General features: G+C 35.8%; 1 protein-coding gene across 1 annotated transcript; it reads right to left on the bottom strand.

The window, feature by feature from the left end:
* Positions 1-481: 481 nt before the first annotated feature.
* Positions 482-12,777, bottom strand: tnk1 (tyrosine kinase, non-receptor, 1). Its single transcript, XM_039656457.2, has 14 exons — positions 12,502-12,777; positions 8,367-8,549; positions 6,558-6,628; positions 6,280-6,468; positions 6,018-6,170; positions 4,936-5,213; positions 4,703-4,829; positions 4,462-4,608; positions 3,898-3,992; positions 3,139-3,291; positions 2,981-3,045; positions 1,675-2,171; positions 1,197-1,292; positions 482-1,084 (listed from the first exon to the last, which is right to left on the bottom strand). Exons 2-14 carry the CDS (start codon positions 8,524-8,526, stop codon positions 962-964), a joined length of 2,154 nt encoding a protein of 717 aa, XP_039512391.2. The 5' UTR covers positions 8,527-8,549; positions 12,502-12,777; the 3' UTR covers positions 482-961.
* Between the last annotated feature and the right edge of the window lie 923 nt (positions 12,778-13,700).

Below are 13,700 nucleotides of genomic sequence, written 5' to 3' on the forward strand. Positions count from 1 at the left end.
AGGAGACATGAAGCTTTCCTTGTGGTATATGGTGCCACTTTACTTACAGAATATATATGGACCGTATGGAAGTAGCTAGGCCTACATTTATAACTCTTTGAAAGACATTTGTGATATTATGACACATTGTGGTTGTTCTGGGTACAGCAACTCTTCTTTTCAGCCCCGCACTTCCCATTCAAGTATTGATGAAAAATTAATAGGACATTTATTTGTTTATGAACATTCTTGTACCATATGAGGTCTTGTTTTAATGTCACAATACAAGCACAGTTTTAAAATGCTTTACAATTGCAGAAACAATAACGTATTGTTAGTTTTCTTTCAGCATTTTATGGCACACTTTGTTCTTGTGATAAATATAGGCTAACATGGTACGTGGAAACACTGGTGAAAAATCGAGTCATCTCTTTATGGAAAATACAAAGCATTTTATTTTCCATAACCTTGTAGGTTTTAATTTCTAATAATTGTATGAAAATCTGCAAAAAAGTTTTACTTTATTAAACATATACAAATATTTCTAACATTCCATAAATCATATACATTTACACTGTTATACTGAATTTATCACATAAACATTTAACAAACTATTTTGAATACAAAAAAAATTTAAATTAAAAATAAGCAGTCACAATGGCAACTGGAATGGCATCTGTTAAAAAACGTTGTGCATTTAATACAAACAATTATGCTGTCTTTCCAAACAGATGTAAAATAACAACTGATATCATTAGTTTATCCATCAAGCAATAATACAATCACTATAGATAGTTTCACGCAATAATACAGTCACTATAGATAGTTTCACATTGGCGATGAATGAAAACTTGAATGAAAACAGAGTTGTGACCTCTTGCCAATTTCGTGATATCACAATAAACTTTAAATTCACAATAATCTTAATGCTTGACATTGTCTTGCTTTAAATTCTTTCTCCTCGTCTATCCAGTGCAGTTCTTTATTTGTCTTTAACCAGACGGAAGACGTAACGGCTTGCTACATGCAGGTCCCAGTTGTAGCGGGCAAGGATTTTTTTACATTCGTCACGAGAGCACTGATTCATGTGATAGAGCTGGTCTGTCTGATGATGCAAGGAAAACCCAAAAGAATGACAATGAATGACATAGAGAATCAAAGTAATGTATGCAATGTATGAAATCATTTACTTTGAACAAGTGTTAATTCTCTATTACTTTAAGCTGTTGTTCTGCCCGTTCAGGATTCCAGTCATTGCGATACAGAGCTCTATGAGCCTCCTCAATGGTCACTCCATGCACTGCCTCCTGAACCTGATGACAAAAGAGCATTGTATTACACAAAAAAGTTTTATATATATATATATATATATATATATATATATATATATATTTTTTTTTTTTTTAAAACACATTACTTATAATTTACTACAAATACAAATAAAAGTTTTTTTTCATATAAGTATTGTTTTCCCATTCATTAACTGTCCTCGTGTTGTCCTCATGTTCTACAGCGAAATTATATTTATTTTAACCTTACGGACCACAAACTTTTGAATGGTAATCTCTGAATAAATATAAACATATTATATTTAATAAATATATGTGCAAGTTCTTTGTTAAATTTTATATAAATAGTACTGAAATCACATTTATAATATATAAAAATTGTTGAACATGAAGAAATCTGCATTACCTGTGCTATGACTGCTTCCTTGTTAACTTGTGGTGGATACCTCTCCCTTCCCTTCTCCCGCTCTCTTTCTTTCTCTTTCTCTTGCTCTTTCTCTCTATCCTTCTCTTTCTCAAAGCCATCATCTAACTGAGGGCTTGACTTGGCCAGATGTGCCATCCTGACGAGGTTGTTAGTCCCTAAACATTGCTGCTGTGGTTGGAATTGTAACTGTGTCTGTGGATGAGTTTGAGGGGTCAAGCCAGCTGGGTTTGCCGTTCTCCGATCATGGAACATCATCTGGGTTTTGAAGCTGGTGGTTGGTGGGCTGATGCATTTGATGCTGGGGGGTGGTGGGCGTGGAGGTGGGATGACAACAGCATCACTAAACCTGCGGGGATCTTTTATCAAATTACTCTGCATGAGTCTGCGTGGGTCGGGTCTCTGAGCTCCATTCCCACCAGCACCTTGACCTTTGCCCTGTGAAACATCAAGGATGGACTCCAAGCTCATCGATATGCCTGAAGATTGAGAGTAAGACACAGAATGGGATTGGATACACAAAATTTGAGGGTTAGTAAGATTGTTTTAATGCTTTTGTCTCTTATACTCAGCACGGCTGCATTTATTTGATCAAAAATAGTGTAATGTTGTTATTACTATTTGAATATATTTTAATTAGGGCTGTCAAATGATTAATCGTGATTAATCGCATCCAAAATAAAAGTTTGTGTTTACATAATATATGTGGGTGCACTGTGTATAGTTATTTTGTATATATTTAAATACACACACATGCATGTATATTTACAGTATATACAAGCATGTGTGTGTGTGTATATATATATATATATATATATATAATTATACATAGTGCACCCACATATATTGTGTACACACAAACTTTTATTTTGGATGCGATTAATCGTTTGACAGCCCTATTTTTAATGTAATTTATTCCTGTGATGGCAAAGCTGAATTTTCAGCATCATTATTCCAGTCTTCAGTTTCACATGATCCTTCAGAAATCATTCTAATATGATGATTTGGTGCTTCTTACTATCATTAATGTTGAAAACAGTTGTTCTGCTTAATATTTTAGTGTAAAATCATCATACATGTTTTGCTAAATTAATTAATAAATATAATTTTTTTTGATAATTTTTTTATAACAATGTGAAAGTCTTTACTGTCACTTTTTGATCAATTGAATTGATTTCTTTTAAAAAATCTTGTTAACCCATAATGTTAGTGTATGTGTACAAGATAATAGCCTATTTTGTAGTATGTTCAGGCCTTCAATAATACTCAGTGTATTTTAACTTCTAACCTGACATTTTCTTCAGATTTGAGCCTGCCTTCTCTCTTGCCATTGGAATCCTCCAACGCCTGGAGCTGAAAAGTTCACATTGAATGGCAAAAGTCACTTAAACAGTCCCATTAGAGTGACATTCAGCTCTTTACAACTTCATTTAAAATGTCACTCACTCATCTATTCGTTCTGGGGTTGCCCAGCTGCGTGTCGGAGTCGGACCAGACGCAGGAGCTGCTGCTGTGAGAGCATGGGCAGCAAACATAGAGGGGAACCAACCAACACTTAGAGTTCTCTGGTTTTGCCCCTTCCACTCACAAATTTCAAGCCTATGAGGAAACAGAAGAGAATAGCATAGTCAGTTATATAGCATCAAAGATGACTTCCACAAAGCCCTATTTAGGTTTTCTACTTTTAATTTACAAATACATTTTGCACCTTCCCTTTTCTGTAAAGTCTTGGCCTGCTTTAAATCTATCTGCTAATGCATACGCATATTATTTCAATTGTATCAAACGTCACTAATATATACTGTTTCTAAAACTGTTTAAAGTCATTGGTACCTATTGGTTCTGCTGTAATTATTAAATTATAAGGAATTTGTTCTGTCAGATTCAACATTTGTTGAATTTTTGTACTGTCCAAGTGTGGTTTTCATGAGAGTCAGAAAAGGGTTGAACTGTAAATGGAATGCTACTAATTCAAAGGGAGGGGAGACAGGTTAATAATTACCCACAATGACCTTTATCAGAGTCAGAGTCAACTAAGATTTATTGGCATGACTATTAACAATACTGCCAAAGAGCATAAGGTAAAGGAAATAGACAATAGAAAATAAACGATAGACAATATCAAAAATAAACAAAAAGAAGGGGGCATATAAAGGAACGAAAGAAAAATACATTAAAATATTGTTTGCCAATGGGCTCTCTTACCCATGGTCTATTACAGTCACTAGATCATTCGCCTGTAGACAGAGTTTTCTGGGATCTATAAGATCTTTCACGGCTCGAACCTCCATTGGCTGCGCCTGAAAATACATTAGACAGAGAGAATTTAGAGTAAGAATACGAATAGCACAAGTGGTGCTATTCAAAAGATTGGGGTTGGTAAGATTATGCTCATCAAGGCTGCATTTAGCTGGTAAATAATATATATTTACTGACCCGAAACTTTTGAACAATAGTGTATATTAATGCGATTTTTTTTTATTTATTTTTTTATGAGAGGCAGAGGCTTAAAGGGATACTATACTTTTTTTGGAAATAAGCTCATTTTACCACTCCCCCAGAGTTAAAAAGTTGGGTTTTACCGTTTTCGAATGTATTGAGCCGATCCAAGTCAATGAGACCAGAAACTCTCTGGTTACTGATATCCTTCTAAATATCAAAAAATCGGCTCAATACATTCGAAAACGGTAAAACCCAACTTTTTAACTCTGGGGGAGTGGTAAAATGAGCCTATTTCCAAAAAAAGTGGAGTATCCCTTTATCACTTACATCCGCTACCATGGTGGTGAGCTGTGAGAAGGTCGGTCGGTCAGCAGGATTGCAGGCCCAACATTTGCGCATTACAGAGTACAACTCCTGCGGACAGTCCGGAGGTCTCTCCAACCGCTCACCATCCCGCTCAACACGACACATAATCTACACGACACAACACGCATCCATTAGTAACCAATGGAAAAAGCGGAAATAATCTTTTTTTTTACAGTTTAACTGCATCAAACCAACTACATACCTGTCTGCTAGACAGTCCAAACCAGGGCTCCTCACAGTAAGTGAACATTTCCCACAATGTGACACCAAACATCCAGACATCTGAAGCATGAGAGAAAGAACCCACACGCAAACTCTCAGGAGCACACCTACAGAAAGGGAGATGGGATTACTTTCCTTGACCTAATAGGGTAATAGTGAAACAATGAAGCTCACTGTTTCTACTCTTTGCTGTGCTTAAATTCAGCTTCTCACCATGCGAAGGGGATGCGTTTGTGTGGCGTCATGATATAGGGGTCTTTGTTCAGATTCAAGCCTCTCATTAGTCCGAAGTCTCCGATCTTCACTTGCTCTCTAGCAGCCAAGAACACATTTCGGGCAGCAAGGTCTCTGTGGATGAAGCGTCTGGACTCTAGGTACTCCATACCTGCAGCAATCTGTGTGCTGAAGAGCCAGAGTCGTGAAAGAGGATATTCTCCCTGTCGTATTCGCAGAGTGTCGTATAAAGAACCAAGCGGAGCCAGCTCTGTTACCTGATAAAAAAAGAAAAAGTGTAATTATGGTATCCATCTTAGTATCACCAGCCCTTTTTATGATTTTTTTTTGTACAAACCATGATACATTTTTTTCAGAATTCTTTCTTTGAAAAGAACAGCATTTATTTGAAATAGAAAGCTTTTGTAACATAATAAATGTCTCTCTACTGTCACTTTTGATCAATTGAATGCATTCTTGTTTATATACTTAAATACCCCAAACACTGACCGCAAATGTTTGAACAGTAGTGTACATCTTTAAACAATATCAAATTTATAGTTTTATTTTACTCCACTATCTAAGAGGGATTACAATAATGTAAAAAAACAAACAAATGTAAAGTAAAATACAAATGACCGAAAAGTAATGCAGTGTATGCTCCAAGATGTTATACTAATATAAAAATGTTATTTTGTATTGTACTTTCTGCAAATTACATTGTTGCGCCAGTATGTAGCAAATCATTGCTGAATCATTGAATAAACTGTTTCGTTCAAAAACGCAATTAATTAAGGTCTTTACAAGCGAGTCATTGAATCATTTGTTCAATCGATTTGCTCAAATACACTGATTCATTGCGGAATGTGCAATATTAATTCTCTGTTATATAAAACCCAATATCACACTCACTCAACATTCATGTTTGATGTTTTGGTATGAATGTCAGCAGAACTGATACAGTAACGTTACAATAAAACAAATATAAAAAAAGGGAATAAGTCGTTTCTAGACTATGTATATGCATGCAAAGAATCAAATATTAGTCAAGAATATGAGTTTAGATGAAAAGTTATGTTCACCATTTTAAGAGGATGAGTAAGGACCACACCATAGAGGTGTATAATGTTGGGGTGGTCCAGAGACTGCATGATATTAACTTCCTGGAGGAACTCTGTCACCATTTCCTCCCGTCTGGACGATCCACTCCTCAAGGTTTTCACTGCTACAGGCAACTTAAAAAGAGGGAAACATGACCATTACGGTGACATTCATTTAAGCATCTTAGAAGACAAAAAGAGGACATGCATAGTCGGTCATTTTTGGTATAGAGAGAGTACTCACCACTCGTCCAGTCGGTGTGTACCATTCTGCTTTTCTAACTACTCCAAATGAACCTGAGCCTAGCCTGTCCCCAAACAACAGTTCACTGTTCTGGATAAGACAGGGAAATGTGCGGCCTGCCTCTGGACCCTGGCCTGACCCAACACCATTATGCTGCTCACTTCCCTCAGGGGTACGAGCATTGAAGGGCTAGTAGAAAACAGACAGTGATTATCACAGGTGGGCTAAGTGAATGAATAAACAGAGATGGTATGTAAAGATGTGAAATACAACTATACCTTTGTCACCCATGACCTTGGTCGCATGTTGTTTTTGTAATGTTTTACGGCTGCCCATAATCGTCGCTGTCCTTTTGACACACACACACACACACAAAATAAATAAAATCACAGGAACACCCCAATAAATACAAAGCTTATTCAAAACAAAGAGCTAACAAACAAAACATGTTAAAAGTTAGAAGAAAATGTTATATAGAACTTTAAAGGATCTGTCAGGCACTTCATAAATAGAACCTTGTAGAGGTTTCCATCATGGGATCAATTTTTGGATTTAGTTTGAATTCATTTTTTGTAAACATGCTTTATCACTGACTAGAATTTGTTAAATAACATGTTAAACATGAAAGAATTTTGCCATTTCTTCTTAAATAGAACCTTTCTAGCATAAATGGTTCTTTAAAATTGAGTCAAGAACCCTATAGTTGTATAGAAGCATATGGCTATAGAACCCGATTTAAACTTTTTTTCTAAGAGTTTATATTCGTTTTTCACAATTGCTAAAACACTAAACCCCATTCTCATTCATTGTCTAAACATATTTGTTAAATATTTCAAGTTCATGTCCCAAAGGTCAAAGAAATCTCGCACGTTACAGTACACTAAAAAGAGTTGTGCAACCTAAAAATTAAGCTCAAAGAGAGATTAATTCTTCCTCAGCACGTCTTCATGCTAGGTTCGGCCTGAGAATCTTGTCCACATCACAGGCAATTATGTTCCTTGCCAGGCAAAGGAAAAAAACCCTCTCGTGTGCCGGATCCAGTCTTGCTATTCCCAACACTCCACATATTGCTATTCCTCATCCCCCTTGTTTACCACCTCTTACACATACTCTTCCTCCTCTCCCTTTCAGATCGTTTCCTTCCATTGTTGGTATCAAAATTCAGTTCACCCGTGCACACTGGCTTATATTTTGGACAGTTGGTTTGATCACATAATTACAAACAAAAGTGAACAATTTTGGGCCATTGTGTGTAAACGATGAAAACTGTGTGGTAGTTGTGTTCCACTGTGCAAAATGTATTTAGTGAGTGAGAATGTTTAGAGTTTTGCAAAAAGAATGCATGAGATTTGCAAATGGTGTCTAACTGCAAGAACTTGTTTTGAAGAAAGAGCGATTTATTTGACAATTTGGTTTCAGCAATTGAGAATTAGATTCAGAGGACAGAGTTTAGTCAGTGTCTTAACAATTGTGAAAAACTGTACTGGACTGGATTTTGCTAAGATTGTACTGAAGCTTTTCATTTAGTTTCTTTGACCTTTTGGGCTTTTGTAGTTAGACTACTGCATTTTTACAGGATGCAAGTGCTGGATATAGAAAACTATACTTGCAAAAAGCATACAGTGTACAATATATTCACCATACCAAGTTGTGATTACTATACTTTTTTACGTAATTGCAAAATTTGTTTACTTTATACAACATAATTTATTTATGTTTGTAACTACATGCTCTGATGAATGTCTAATGAATGTTCTGTAATGTTTATATATTGACTGATGTGTGTATGACCTAAAAGCTTTGATTTAGAGAACAGGTGAAATGATTGAGCCATTTGTTTGATTTAGTTTTTTTCCAGAATAGTCAGGGTTTTTTTGTAATTAGTTTGAAGATTTGGTTTTCTTTAATGTTGTGAGAAAATGAGAGAAGGCTTCAAGAAACGTGTCTTAGCAATTGTGAAAAACTGTAAAGGTAATAATCATATCAGAAACATTATATTTAACCCTGAAAGAGATTTAAGTACACAAAACAAATCAAAATAACATGATCTTCATTCTTCAAATAAAAAACTGCTTTACAAGACAAACCTGGTTTACTAATGCCAATCTGTTCAAGATCTGCTTCTTTAACGTAGTTCAGGTGTTCAATTCGTGTCACGTTGAGTCCATCTCGCATCCTTAGGTAGAATCTCTCCAGCTGCACTTCAGCAAGGAGCTGGTACAGCCACTGAGTGTCATGATCCATCATTATTAGACTCTCCCAGAGCAACTCTGAGAGGCAAACAGAACAATAAGATGAGATCAAAAAAGGAAGTACGATAAACCTAAAAAATCTGAGAGTGTGACTCGTTTGAAAGAGTTTCTTTGTTTTTCTGGTTAACACTTTCTAGTTTTGTATTTATTTTCATAGAAACTATCTATACACCTAGAGTACCGTATTTAAATATCTCTTCTGAACAGACACCGCATGGCTGTTAGAATTAGAGGTTTCACTGGGTTGCTATGGATGCCTGTTGGGAATTTGCAGCCAGACAAAAACACAATAGAGAGCTTTGAAGAGAAAGTACTCTTAAAGTGTGAGGTGCTAGCCAGGTTAAAACCAGACCATTCTCAGTTGTAACTGAGTTATGGTCTGGCAAAGCTTCATAGACCTAAAACCATTCAGAGCGATGAAGGATATGACGACGACAACGTATAAAACGCTCCATTACTTTGTATCTTACGTTACGGCCCCATAGAAGCCGTTTTTGTGAAAATAGGCTAAAGATCGTGTCATAACCGCGGGACTTTCTGTCGCACAAGGAGAAGCCCATAGATAGAGAGTCCATAAAAGCAACGGGACAAAATATTTCAACGTTTTTGAGGAATCAGGTGATTCAGATTTGTCTTAGCACAGGTACAAGAAGATTTTCAACTGTCAGACTGTCGTCAAGCTCAGTTTGAGCCTACGCAGTCGCTCAGACATCAGGCAGGAAGTACCTGGAGTCACTGTGTCCATTTCTTTTACTGTCTATGGTTATGGTGCATTCAAGTCTTCCTGGAGAAGTGCGTTCAGTGACGACGGCAGTGCGTTCAATACACTTTTGTCGGAGGAAGATGGGGGAGTACTTTCTTTTAATTAATTAATTTTGTAATTACAATTTTTTTTTTTTTTACATTTTTTTAATTAATTTATGAAGCCGCTGTCAACTTTATCGTTACATGTTGCACTGTTATATTATAATGCCATCATATTCTGTGCAGGCAATTCGCTTAACTGCGCTGTAAATAAGAAAACTGGAAAATAAGTTTCTGGATTTACAACTCTATCCAAAACAGAAATGATTGACAGTGATATATAACCATAGCCACAGAGAGAACAAAACAATCTGATACTTGAACCAAGGGAGCAGAGAAGTTTATAAACCAAACAAACCACCTTTTTCAGCAGATGCAAATGAGGAGAAAGGTATGTGGGCAACCACTTCAGGCATGTGTGTGTCTAAAAGAATGATTTACCAGTTCAATACAATTAAACTCATAAAGCAATTTTGCTATGCATGACTACTGAATACCTCTCTAAAGTATTCTAACTTGTTTGTATTGGCAAGGAAATCCCCTTGAACAGCTTCATACTGTAAGCACAAGTATGCAAAGCATTGCTTTTAAAGTTATGTGCAGAATATAGTTATGAAACCTCAAATAAACACTATATTTGGCCTGTTCCTTCACATGTGAACTCCCATCAGCATGCGTACAAAGAGAAAATGAGAAACTCTGCACTCTTGTGTTTACAGAACTAGGACATCATACAGACCAACTCAGACACATGACCTTTAGTGAATAATCAGCCAAGAGATCAGTCTAAAACTATGGGGGCTTGCCTGAGCAGGTAACCTGAGAGCGTCAAAATAAGATTCTAAGACTACACACCCAAAATCCACACCCCAAATGACAAGAGAAAAATAAACTTCAGAAGACACTGAAAAATGATCACACAACAAATCCTTTCAGTTAACAAGTTGCAACATTCAGGCCTGTTTTCCTCTAGCCAACTTGATGAAACAACTATATATTGGTTGTTTCCCATTCACATTTCATAGTCTCGTCTGAAACTGGGTGTAAACTGATACATCAGACAGATTCTAGCATTACTGTAATCAAATATGTTTCAAACCTTGAAAGTCTTGAAAGCAGAAAAGAGAGTGGCCATTTACAAAGTTATGAAAGAGTGTAAACCCAGCACATTGAAACAAATGACATCTTCTATTTGTTTGCCCTTTTTTGTCAAAAGGTGTGACTTTAATCCTTCAAAAACTAAAGAAATGTGTCAAACATATGCAGGTGACTTATGACCGGACAGTTAGTCACAAATAAATATGTGTGTCATACTACATATTACTAATTTTCCAATTAACAGTGTAGTAGTACTAATTATTATTACAGTTATTTGAGAGATTTGTTGTAGTATTTAAGGTTCCCTGGCCATTCAAAATTCAGATAGATAGATAGATAGATAGATAGATAGATAGAAAATTTATTAATCCCGGTAGGGAAACTGGTTTGCCACCAACCGTACAACCATAAACACAGCACACAACTAACAGACAAATAAATAAATAAATAAATATGCATTAAAAGAATGACAAAAACCTGATAAGACACAACTACAAGAAATATTCAATTTCACAGTACAAAAATAATCAAACACTAACTATATTAAAGGCCTGGATGTCACTCAATAATTAACAGTGTTCATTAAAATATCTGACTGCTGCTGGGACAAAAGATCTTCTCATCCGCTCACTAGAACACCGAGGCAGAACCAGTCGCTCACTGAAAGAGCTTCTGAGTCCCCTAAACAAATTGTGTAGTGGATGGCCTTCAAAAAGCAGGACAGTTTTCAATTTTGAATGTATCCTCTTCTCCACAGTAACCTCCAATGCATCTGGGTTAAGACCAATAACTGAACCAGCTCTCTTGATCAGTTTATTTATCCTATTTTTGTCCTCAACAGATATACTGCCCCCCCAGCAAAGTACAGCATAAAAAAGAACACTAGCTAAAATCCCTTGATAAAAAACATTTAAGAGCTTTGTGCTGATATTAAATGATCTTAGTTTTCTCAAAAAGAACAGTCTCGACTGAGCCTTCTTCATCACAACACTAGTGTTCTCTTTCCAGTTTAGTTTTTCATCCAAATGAACGCCCAAAAATTTATATGACTGCACAATCTCGATCTCTTCACCATCAATTCTAACTGGGAGGACCTTCTCTTTTTTCTTTCTGAAGTCAATCACAAGTTCTTTGGTCTTCCCAATGTTCAGTTTCAGAAAGTTTGAATCACACCAGTTATAAAAAGACTGAACCTCCATTCGGTAAGCAAGATCATCACCCTTATTAAGTAGACCTACTAAAGCAGTGTCGTCAGAAAATTTTTGTATCCAGCAGGATGGCTGACTATGCCTATAATCAGCAGTATAAAGTGAAAATAAAAAGGGGGATAAAACTGTACCCTGAGGTGCTCCCGTATTAGTTAAAATGGTATTAGAATGTTTGTTATCCATCCTAACAAACTTGAATGAGTTTGTTAGGAATGAGTTCTGGGATTTCCCCCCCCATTTTTTACACAAACATAGCTAAATAGCTAAACAGATGACAGCATTAATAATATGCAATATTAATATCAGTTCAGTTTTTCCTTTTTTACAAAATTTGTAATTTCAACAGATGTGAAAACACATAGGCCTACACTGAAACCGAAACTACATACTGTAGACCTACATACCTATACATGTATAGGAAAAAACTGCATAAAGATAAACAATTCTTTAATGTAGCTTCAGAACGCAAACATACACATAATAATATCCTATTTATAGTTTCACTTTGTACAATAAATCAGCCATCACAGCGGACAACGACTTAGATATACTGTGCCCAGGTGAGTGTTTGAAGTTAAGAATAACAACAAAGCGGAAATGACGCCTTTTCGAAAATAATTCCACAGTAAATCCTTAGTTTTATAACTTCCCTGAGCTGGTAACTATCTATAAATTCTGCAATGGAAAAAAAAAAAAAAAAAAAAAAAAACAAAGACATTAGACAGTCTCAAAAAAATTCTTAGTTTTGACCAACCAGTTAAGAGACTCATACACTTTGATTAAATATATTACTTATTTCAAGAAAAAATTACTTGTTGCAGAATAAGAATGCTACTTCGTAAACAAAAGCGTATACTTACAAATAAACGATTTAGCCTACGTTATAGTCCACAATCGAATCACTTTAGTTCTTCTTCAGCTCGCGTCAAATTGGACTCCTGTCCTTTAAGTCGTTCATTTTCAGTGAGTTTCACGTATGTTTATTGGTATATAATCAGCCATACTAGAACAGCCTATAAAAAAAGTAGCATTCTGACTATAAGTTATCTGCAGTTATAAGAGTAGTTTCTAAAATAAGGACAGGTGTTTTAGTCTCCGTGTGGCGTCTCTATTTCTATCTCTAAATGAGCCTTTGGTTCGAGTTCTCCCCCACTCCGCCTCCTCACGTCGCCCGCCCCGCCCTTCACCAATACTTCCCCCTCTTCACCTGCTGGATTTATCAACATAGCTTTCTATTACATCATACTAATAATGATTGTTGTTTTCCTTCCCAAATTTGACAGTCATGTAGATTTTGTAGATGTAGTATCTTCTTCCTTTCCCTCGTTTTTTCCCTTTCCCCATGATTCCCTCGTTTTTTTCCCTTTCCCCATGATTCCCTCGTTTTTTTCCCTTTCCACATGATTTCAAAAATCTACTTTTAAAAAAGACACTCCCCTGTATGTAGGCTAAACCACGTTGTTGTTTTTATTTTTATTACCCATCATAATTATTTAGCCTATATCAAAAATATTATTATTTCATACTCTTTATAATAAATAAAACTTTACACTTTATCTATTTGTGTCTGCAACTTATATTTATGTTGAATAAGCCTAGTTTGACAACATCATCATGATGTCAAGTAGTTTAACAACATCATAGTTTGAAAACATCATGGTTTTCCAATTATTTACATTTTACTAATACATGATTTTAAACGTGGTGCATTGAGTTTATAAGATTGCAGCCAATAGATAAAAGCAATATTTCAAAGCAGCCATGTGTTCAGGAAATATGCTTATTTCGTGTTATAGGCATAGCCTACATTAAAACAATTAGAAGTGTTGACATAAAAGGCATCAACAATAATTGTTTACTGACAAATGAAATGGGTGTGAGTCTGACAGTCAACTTGGGAGATGTTGTAGTCAGCATGAAGGAACTCTCACATGTGGACTATAAAGCCAGCTGCATCATAAGCACTTGAAAACAGAGACTATTTCCCCCTGTGACATTTTCAGTCATTCCTCTCTGATCCTGTCTTTCCAGTTCGACTGGATATTTATGCAGTTTCTTC

This window comes from Pimephales promelas, chromosome 1 (genome assembly GCF_988280905.1).
Source record: "Pimephales promelas chromosome 1, fPimPro1.hap1.1, whole genome shotgun sequence".
Taxonomy (NCBI): Eukaryota; Metazoa; Chordata; class Actinopteri; order Cypriniformes; family Leuciscidae; genus Pimephales; species Pimephales promelas.

What these genes read in the sequence shown, in the direction of transcription:
- tnk1 (XM_039656457.2), bottom strand. Translation starts at nt 8,526, where the DNA reads ATGATGGATCATGACACTCAGTGGCTGTACCAGCTCCTTGCTGAAGTG. An exon ending in TTGGACTGTCTAGCAGACAG is followed by an intron (nt 4,609 to 4,702) that starts GTATGTAGTTGG and finishes TGTGTCGTGTAG; the next exon opens with ATTATGTGTCGTGTTGAGCG. An exon ending in AGGAAGCAGTCATAGCACAG is followed by an intron (nt 1,293 to 1,674) that starts GTAATGCAGATT and finishes TTTTGTCATCAG; the next exon opens with GTTCAGGAGGCAGTGCATGG.